This window comes from Gymnoscopelus braueri, assembly GCF_963280865.1.
Source record: "Gymnoscopelus braueri genome assembly, chromosome: 17".
NCBI classification, from domain to species: Eukaryota; Metazoa; Chordata; class Actinopteri; order Myctophiformes; family Myctophidae; genus Gymnoscopelus; species Gymnoscopelus braueri.
Genome location: NC_137617.1, coordinates 50,175,734 through 50,186,018, shown reverse-complemented (window position 1 = coordinate 50,186,018; position 10,285 = coordinate 50,175,734). Strand labels below are relative to the sequence as shown.

Genomic DNA, 10,285 nt, shown 5'->3' with positions numbered 1-10,285 from the left:
AGTTTGCCATGGCTCTGCAGGAGCCTGTAAGAGTGTGTGCGTTTTTTTTTTTTTTTTTTTGTATATAATTTTTATTTTTCCATGCTTTCCCCCCCCTTTTTTTTGTACATATATTTTTTAAATGCTTTTTTTGTACATAGTGGTATTTTTTTTATGTATTATCTGTATTTTCATGTTGATTTTTTAACTGTTTGGTTGCTACTATATATGTCTATGAAATTAACTCAAGGACCCCAACGGAAACAAGTCCGCAAGGACTTTTTTGGCCGGACCTTTTAGACAAAAGCATTATAAATGTAACTGTGTTGTTTTACATTCTTTTGCCTAATAAAATTTTCAATCAATCAATCAATCAATCAATCAATGTGTGTGTGTGTGTGTGTGTGTGTGTGTGTGTGTGTGTGTGTGTGTGTGTGTGTGTGTGTGTGTGTGTGTGTGTGTGTGTGTGTGTGTGTGTGTGTGTGTGTGTGTGTGTGTGTGTGTGTGAGAGAGAGTGTGAGTGAAACCACTGGAACGATCAGCACCACATTTATTCTACAGTTTGCAAGTGTATGATTGTACAACAATGCTAAAAGGATAACACAAAAAAAACTGAGGGCTTGTTTCCATTGTGGTCCTGTGTATTCAATTAATCAAGAAATAGATATCATAGATATGCCATAGATGACTGACATCATAGACCAGCCATATGGAAGCCACACTGTAATGAAATATGATAGAGGGATAGTCCACCATGTATGAACTGTTATACACAACAATGTTACGTAAATAAAATAAGATACATGCAGGATATATGTATATAGAGGACTTATAATGATATAACTGTACTTCAGTATCAACAATGACATGTTGTGATGTCATCAGTTGTACATGTGTGATATTAACACAGTGTGTACTTTAGTATCAACAATGACATGTTGTGATGTCATCAGTTGTACATGTGTGATATTAACACAGTGTGTACTTTAATTATCAACAATGACATGTTGTGATGTCATCAGGTGTACATGTGTGATATTAACACAGTGTGTACTTTAATTATCCACAACACATGAATGATTGACACTTTTCCTCTTGATTGACAGGAATCACTTGTCAGTGCATGTTGACACTGGAGGAGTGAAGTTTACAGTCTGGACTCATTTCTTCAACACTTTAATAAGGTAAACACTCTGAGTGACACAAAGCTTACTAATCTGTCAACATATCATTACTAATGTCATTAAATTAAGTTACAGAAGTGTTTTTATAGGTAAACACATCAGATTATAGTAAATGATGGATGTACAGTTTACTGTACTCAGTCATCCAGTTATGAACTGTTCTCTCTGCTAGTGTGTCAAACTGTACCGGAGCATCAGACTCACCATCACTTTATGTCTTCACAACATTAGACTAATGAAATAAAATTTAAATTATATAATCTATAACAGCTCTCAATCCAGCAACTGACAGGAATGTTGATATTGCCAATTTGTACAGCTATAGTTTTTATGGCCCAGAATGATGGAAGGTCAAAATGTCCACTAATAGATAAGAATGGATGGATTCCTATAAAACCTACTGAACACATTCCTGTTCTCTGGATGATGAATACTAACCATCACCTTGTCTCTGGTGCCACCTTCAGGCCAAAGTGTCAACTTCACACACAAGATATCTGATAATCTAATCTGCCTGGAATGAGTGTTTAAAGTATTTTCTTGTCATTACTAATTCATGCTTTCTTTACAATTATTGTTATTTCTTGGTAACTCTATTAATGTAGAGTGTTGTGTTACTATATTGTTACCTCAGCTGCCCATCATTGTTTAAATAAAGGTTGATGATACTGTAGGTGGTTTACATTAATGTCATGTTAATTAAGGGTGTTTCCAGTTGGCTACAATGTTTTCCAAATGGAGGAAACAAAAGCAGAGTGGGATTCAGACCAGCAGCTCATCAGCAGGTAAAACATTATGATAGAATTATGAAGCACGTGATTCATTTTATGTCAAGTAAGTGTGTGTGTGTGTGTGTGTGTGTGTGTGTGTGTGTGTGTGTGTGTGTGTGTGTGTGTGTGTGTGTGTGTGTGTGTGTGTGTGTGTGTGTGTGTGTGTGTGTGTGTGTGTGTGTGTGTGTGTGTGTGTGTGCGCGCACATGAATGTTACTCTTCCAGTTGAGTGCTAATCCGTTTAAAGCCATTTTAAAATATCCAATCAGAGCTCTAGTAGCACCAGGGTTGCCACATTGGACACAGGTCAGGTCCATAAAGGTCCTACACACTAAACGTTGTTATCCAGAGCAGAGCAGAACTACAGACTATAAGTCGGATGGTGTCAGGAGATCAGTCTGTTAAAAGGTGTGTAAAAGTTGCTGTTACAACTCTCTCCACACACATAGACAGTAGCTACTAGTATGATGTTAAACATATGGCTTGACGTTCACTTTTCAACAACAAACACATGAACATGTGACACAATACACACATGCTTCAATCATTAGAGAAATCAGCAGGGGGCTTACAGGACATACTGTAGGCACAAGGTCAGTGGTGGAAAGTAACTAAGTACATTTACTCAAGTACTTTACTTAAGTAAAAGTTTGAGGTATTTCTACTTTTCTGGAGTATTTCCAATGTTCGATACTTTTACTTCTACTCCACTACATCTCAGAGGCAAACATTGTACTTTTACTCCAGTAAAATTATGTGAAAACTTTAGTTACTAGTTACTTTGTAGATTTGAATTATTATTACAAAACATACATTAACCACTTCAACCCTATATACATTTCGGCCATTTGAAAATAACAGATCTACAACAACGCGTCTCAATGCAATGCATTTTGAGCTTGTAGATCTGCTATTGTCAAAAGATTTTTAAGATGGGTAGAAAAACTTGAAATGGGACATTCTGCATAATGAGTACTTTCTACTTTTGGTACTTTAAGTACATTTTGATGCCAATACTTTTGTACTTTTACTCAAGTAAATGTTGAATTCCGGACTTTTACTTTTACTAACAGAGTATTTCTACGTTGCAGCATTGATACTTTTACTTGTAAAATATTTGAGTACTTTTCCCACCACTGCACAATGTTATACCTGAACTAAACTCCATTCAGACTATTTGGGTCAGATTAAATGTTAAAAGGATAAACAGTGTGTGCCTGCAGCGTGATACGTACAACAGCCATCATGTGATTCTGCTTCCAACGAGCAATATATTCCCAATAGTGATAATGATCCAATAGGCTACTCACCACATTGTCCCTCTGTGAAGTAATACGACTTTATATGATCATCATTTTCAAGTGATAACATAGTCAATCTATCCTGGAGGTTGTCCCATGGTTTAGTTAGACTTCTCCTTAGACAAAAGCAGGACAAAGCAATTATGATATATTGGTACAGTAGGTCAAATAACACTTAGTGTTCATTTATATTTGCTTTCAGAGAAGATCGGACAGCTGACACACACGTCCGTCCGTCCGTCCGTCCGTCCGTCCGTCCATCTATTTTGCAGATTTCGATTATTGAAATTTAAAATATTATTACAAAACATACATTAACAGGCAATGCAATTTTATTTGTGAAGCACATTTCAACAAGACAAGCATTACAACATCAAGACACAGCTAAATAAACACATTATGAAAGCACTTTTGAATATAAAATAAAAAATATGTCAAAATAAAAATGAAATGGAGAGTAAAAATACAATGCAGAATTATTTAAAAAAAACTCAATAAAAGACACTTGAGCCCTATTTAATACTCTCTTCAGCGATCTACAAGCTCACAACGCGTCTTTTAATATAGCCTACTGTAGGCCTGTGGTCTTCAATGTTTTTCAAACCAAGCAGGGACCCTCACTACATATTGTATGAAATTATGTTGCATCTTAAACTTTTTCATTGACTTCATAGACTTTTGACGTTGTGTTGGATTCATGTTAATGTGTATTTTAAGACAGTTAAACCTCTTAAACCCTCAATACTTGGTCTGCTGTTTTCCCTCTACACCACCAACCATCTTTGCCGAAGATAGCCGATCTACAAGCTCACAACGCCCTGTGAGCTTGTAGATCTGCTATTTTCAGCATACAGTATGTTCCCCTCAGAATAGGAATGCTAAAGTTCAAGTGGTTAAGGTAAAACAAAAAGAGGTCCTATCACAGGGGCAGGGGTCTTCAACAGTGGGTCTGGGACCCCTAGGGGGTCCTCAGAGTTACTACAGGGGGCCCGCCTAATCTTCTTTTGCATTAACCACTTGAATCCTAGCATCCCTTTTCTGAGGGGAACATTAGCAAAAAATAGCAGATCTACAAGCTTGTTGTGAGCTTTTAGATCATCTATTTTCTACACAGAGGTTTGGTGTAGAGGGAAAAAAGGAGCAGATCAAGTACCAGTTTTCCAAGTATTGAGGGTTTAAGTGGTTAACTGTCTGAACATACATATTAACATGAATCCAACACAACACTACACTTTGACAGTGGTATCAACTAAGTCTATGAAGATATGTATGAAATCTATGAAAAAGTTTAAATGTATAACACAATGTTTTACAATATGTAGTGGGTGGTCCCTGCTTTGTCTGTCTCTCAGCTAAGGGGAAACACGTTGAAGACCCCTGATCTAAGGGTTCAACAGGGTCACAGGGCCCCCCACCTTTCAGACCTTTACAAGGTGTGTGTGTGTGTGTGTGTGTGTGTGTGTGTGTGTGTGTGTGTGTGTGTGTGTGTGTGTGTGTGTGTGTGTGTGTGTGTGTGTGTGTGTGTGTGTGTGTGTGTGTGTGTGTGTGTGTGTGTGTGTGTGTGTGTGTGTGTGTGTGTGTGTGTGTGTTGCAATAATAATAGTATTATTTCACTGTTTCCAACCAGGGAAGAACAGTGACCCCTCAGACCTGAGAATTGTTCTGATCGGGGGAAGACATGGAGGTGGACCCAGTGGAAAGAGTTCAGTAGGAAACATCATCCTGGGCAGAGATGTTTTTAAAGCAAACATATTAACATCTCAGAGTGTCATGAGACAAGAGGAAGTGTCAGGCAGACAGGTCACTGTGGTAGACACTCCAGGATGGAGGTCTGATCTTCCCCTAGATCTGACCCCAAAACTGACTCAGTTAGAAATCCAACAGAGTGTGAATCTGTGTCCTCATGGACCCCATGCCTTTGTCCTAGTGATCAGATTGGACAGACCATGTGTAGGAACATGGAAGTCAGCAGAGGAGCATGTGAGATTTCTCCTCAGTGACAGAGTGTGGAAACACACTATTATAGTGTTCACTGTAGCTGATAAAAACAACATGAACACTGATCTCATTAGATCTGACCCTGACTTAAGATCTCTTACTGAGAAATGTGAAGGTCGCTTCCATGTTCTTAACATTAGTGACAGAGGAGATAGAAGTCAGGTCACAGAGCTGCTGGAGAAGATAGATCAGATGGTGACTAGTAATGGTTGTCACTATGAGACAGAAGAACACGTCTCAGAGGAACTGAAGGAGAAGGAGAGAACTATCAGAAGAAGAGCAGAACAAAGGAGGACAGACGCTCAGAAACAAACAACTGGACCTACAAAACACATTGGTATGTTTTGTTTACTTTGTTTAAGTGACAATTAGCACATTTTGTAACCTATATTGCATTTTTCTGATGTGAGGAGATTGAATTGACAAAGAAACAAAAATTGTTCTGTTTAAATTTTATTTGCTGGTGAAATGTTATTGTTTAAGCCAGTGGTTCTCAACCAGTGGTCCGGGGACCACCAGTGGTCCAGTGGGGGGGGGGGTTACCAGGGGGGTCCCCAGCAAAATGAGTTAACATAGCGTCACAATCATTTTAACCACTTAGCTTTGGCTATTCAAAAATAGCAGATCTACATGCTCATAGCGCGGCACAGAGTGCCGCGCTATGAGCTTGTAGATCTGCTATTTTTGAAAAATCTTGAAAATGTGTGCATGTCTTTGAATATGTAAAAAAAAAAAATAAGCGAACATTTTTAACTCAAATCTTCTCTCCTGGGGGTCCCTGGCACAAAACAAATTCAGATGGGGGTCCACAGCCAAATACATATCATTAGGGGTCCTTGACATGAAAAAGTTTGAGAACTGCTGGTTTAGAAGGTATTTATAGAATTGGCCTCAGGTCTTAATGAGTTAAACATGCTAACCCGGGTGTCTCTATAAAAAAAGGATTATAATCCCCAAAATAGTGAAAATAGCTGATCTATAAGCTATAGATCTGCTATTTTCACTATTTGTCTTATGATGATGAAGTATATAGGGCTTAACCACATGAAGCCTAGCATCCCTATTCTAGGGAAATAGCTGATCTACAAGCTCACAATGTGTCGCGTTTCACCGTGTTGTGAGGTTGTAGATCTGCTATTTTGTGCTATTATATTTAGTATATAGTGAAAACAGGTGGAGGCCTAGTACAGTCCCCTGGGGGACTCCACTCAACTAAGTATAGTGTTGAAGTGGTTTAGTGGTTGAGGAACAAAGATACAATGTTTTAAACATATCGTTGCTGTATGTCCAAAAGCCTTAATTTTTTATTATTATTTTTAAAACATTTAAATAGAGTGAAAATAGCAGATCTACAACCTCACAACACGATGCAACGCGACACGTTGTGAGCTTGTAGATCAGCTATTTCCACAGGATAGGGATGCTAGGTTTCATGTGATTAAGCCCTATTATGCCAAATAGTGAAAATAGCAGATCTACAAGCTAACGTGTTGTGTTAAGACGCGTTGTGAGCTTGTAGATCTGCTATTTTCACTATAATGTGGACTTTTAAAACTTTTTTTTTACTCATTGTCTGCCATGGATGAATTAATTCATAAAATTCTGCTATGGCCCAGCCTGCCAAGGACGAGTTTGGACGAGTTTTGAAAAGAATTAAAATTAAATCACACAGAACCAGAGATAACGCCATCCAAAGATGTGCTGCTCCATTCACTCCCTGGTTAACTTATTGCTTAAAAATGCTCTATCTCGGATCCTGTGTACTTTTTTTTTACACTATATATTTTTGGCAAAACATGCTATTTTCAACTTGCCACAACTATGGAACGGATTACCACTATCGGATATTTCCCCCCCCCCATTCTACGAGACCCCTGTGTGTGTAATGAGGGGATCACCGTACGGATAGCATTCACACAAAATATTCCATGATTTTGCAAAGGTTGATAAAATCGCTCGTTTTCGCTGGCAGTAGCGTAACACTATTACACTATTACTCTGGCAGTTAAAGAGTAGGGACACTCGGGTTAGCATGTTTAAACAATAACATTTCACCTGCAAATAAAATTGTAGATCTGCTATTTTCACTGTTGTGTGACAGGACTTGTTTTCTCTGACAGGACTGACTGACCTCAGGATTGTGTTGTTGGGAGAGAGGTTATCCGGGAAGAGTTCAGCAGGAAACACCATTCTGACAGGAAGTGGTTTTAAAGTTAGTCAGGGAGGTCAGAGGTCAGGGCAGTGTGAGGTGAGACAGGGTAAAGTAGCAGGGAGACAGGTGACAGTGGTGGACTCACCAGGCTGGTGGTACAACAGTCCACTACAGGACACCTCAGAGATGGACAAACTGGAGATCCAGAACAGTGTGTCTCTCTGTCCTCCTGGACCACATGCTGCTCTTCTGACAGTTCCTCTTCATACAGCATTCACCAAAGCACAGAGAGTAGCAGTAGAGGAACACATGACACTTCTGTCACAGAGTCTCTGGAGTCACTCTATGGTACTGTTCACCCATGGAGACCGTCTGGGAGACAGAAGCATTGAGCAGCACATTGAGGCTGAAGGAGAAGACCTCCGCTGGCTTGTTGACAAATGTGGGAACAGGTATCATGTCTTCAACAATATGGAGACAGATGACGCTCAGGTCACACAGCTGCTGCAGAAGATCGATGAGATGGTGTCAGGAAACAGAGGTGGACACTGTGAAGCTGATGGAGATGTTTGTGAGAAGATGTCAGAGAGGAAGAGGAACATAGAGGAACATGTCCAGACACTGACCAGGAAACTGACCACTCTGAAAGCTAGCTCTAAAGGTGATCTGTCTGTCTGTCTGTCTGTCTGTCTGTCTGTCTGTCTGTCTGTCTGTCTGTCTGTCTGTCTGTCTGTCTGTCTGTCTGTCTGTCTGTCTGTCTGTCTGTCTGTCTGTCTGTCTGTCTGTCTGTCTGTCTGTCTGTCTGTCTGTCTGTCTGTCTGTCTGTCTGTCTGTCTGTCTGTCTGTCTGTCTGTCTGTCTGTCTGTCTGTCTGTCTGTCTGTCTGTCTGTCTGTCTGTCTGTCTGTCTGTCTGTCTGTCCGTCCGTCCGTCCGTCCGTCCGTCCGTCCGTCCGTCTCTTTCCAATCTGGCTGGTAAATTATTATTGACAATAATATGAATAATACATCACTTGTGGTGGTTGTGATGATGATGATGATGATGATGAAGGACATGATTTCTATAGCCCTGTAATATTGTTGTTGTCGGGTAGAAACCTTGTATCTCCATGTTTCACATTTTTATGTTTTTTTTGTAAATTAATGCCCTATACTTCATCATACATCAGTTTTGCACAAAAGTAGATATCAGATCTACAAGCTCACAACGTGTCACGATGCAACGCATTGTAGATCGGCTATTTTCACTATTTTAACAATAATTTTTAAAAGTTAATTTAAAAAGTATGTTTAGTAAGTTATTTAGTTATTTTAAAAAGTACAGTTAAGTTATTTTAGTTATTTTAAAAAGTACAGTAAAGTGCAAAAAGAGACCATAAATAAAAAACTTAAATTCAAACTTAATGTAGTTTAGAGGAACTGAGAGAAGAAACATCATAACTGAACACCAGTAAAGCAGCTGCTCATTATTATTCATGTAAACGTTTGGTCAATTATATAGATTTTCAGTTTGTATTTTCAATGTTAATTAATTCATGTTATTAATAATTCATAAAACTCAATCTCTGAATCCAATCCTAAATATTTACATCAGTGTTAAGCAGCACAACGTGTCTCATCATGACGCGTTGTGAGCTTGTAGATCAGCTATTTTTGAACAAAGTAACTAGTAACTAAAGCTGTAAAATAATTGTATTGGAGTAAAAGTACAATATTTGCCTCTGAGATGTAGTGGAGTAGAAGTATGAAGTATCAAAAATGGAAATACTCAGGTAAAGTAAAAGTAATTCAAAATTGTACTTACTGTAAGTACAGCACTTGAGTAAATGTACTTAGTTACTTTACACCAGTGGTTCTCAAAGTGGGGTTCGGGGACCCCCAGGGGTCCTTTAGCGGTTTCCAGGGGGTCCCACTGGAACATTTTCCATATTTTAAATGTTGGTTAGTCAAAAATAGCAGATATACAAGCTCACAGCGTGTCACTTCGTGCTGCGCCGCCAGCTGAGCTGCGAGCTTGTATCCTACACCTGCTTTATTTTCTTCTTACTGTTTATTTTATTTTTATAATTTAGCATTTTTAACGCAAATATTCTCTTCTGGGGGTCCCTGGGGGTCCCTGGCACAAAACATTCTCAGATGGGGGTCTGTGGGCAAATATATACATGTGGGGATCCTTGGAACCACTGCTTTACACTGTGTGTGTGCGTGTGTGTGTGTGTGTGTGTGTGTGTGTGTGTGTGTGTGTGTGCGTGTGTGTGTGTGTGTGTGTGTGTGTGTGTGTGTGTGTGTGTGTGTGTGTGTGTGTGTGTGTGTGTGTGTGTGTGTGTGTGTGTGTGTGTGTGTGTGTGTGTGTGTGTGTGTGTGTGTGTGTGTGTGTGTGTGTGTGTGTGTGTGTGTGTCAGGAGAACATCAGAGTCTATCAGATGTGAGATTGATGCTGGTTGGTGGAGAGCAGAATGTCAGGAACTCAGCTGGGAATCTCATTCTGCAGGACAATGTGTTTACATCAACTCCATACAAGGTGAGTAATATGATGTGAATGTTATAATGAAAGAAGTAAACAGTGAAGAGATGAAATATAAATGTTTTCTGATGTTAATGTGAAAGTATCTGCTGTCATGAATGTTTAACCACTTCCACCCTGGTGTCTTAACCCTTTAAGACTGGGAAAGTATCATCTATGTTACTTTAGATTTCTTTGGCCATTAAAAAATAGCAGATCTACAAGCTCGTAGCGTGGAACCCGGTACCGCGCTACGAACTTGTAGATCTGCTATTTTTTGCATTGTAGAAAATCTTTGAATATATATTGTTTTAAAGCGAACATTTTTAACTCAAATCTTTGCTTCTGGGGGGTCCCTGGAACAACATATTTTGAGAGTGGGGTCCGCGGCCAAATACATA

At 39.2% G+C, this 10,285-nt stretch overlaps 1 protein-coding gene across 1 annotated transcript in view; it reads left to right on the top strand.

Annotated features, from left to right (window-relative positions):
- LOC308105472 (GTPase IMAP family member 8-like) overlaps nt 1–10,285 on the top strand; it is a 166,552-nt gene that overhangs the window by 65,734 nt on the left and 90,533 nt on the right. Inside the window, exons 2-4 of the mRNA XM_080456203.1 lie at nt 4,862–5,569; nt 7,353–8,045; nt 9,784–9,902. Coding sequence (XP_080312329.1) covers nt 4,862–5,569; nt 7,353–8,045; nt 9,784–9,902 — 1,520 coding nt within the window. The remainder of the gene's footprint in view (nt 1–4,861; nt 5,570–7,352; nt 8,046–9,783; nt 9,903–10,285) is intronic.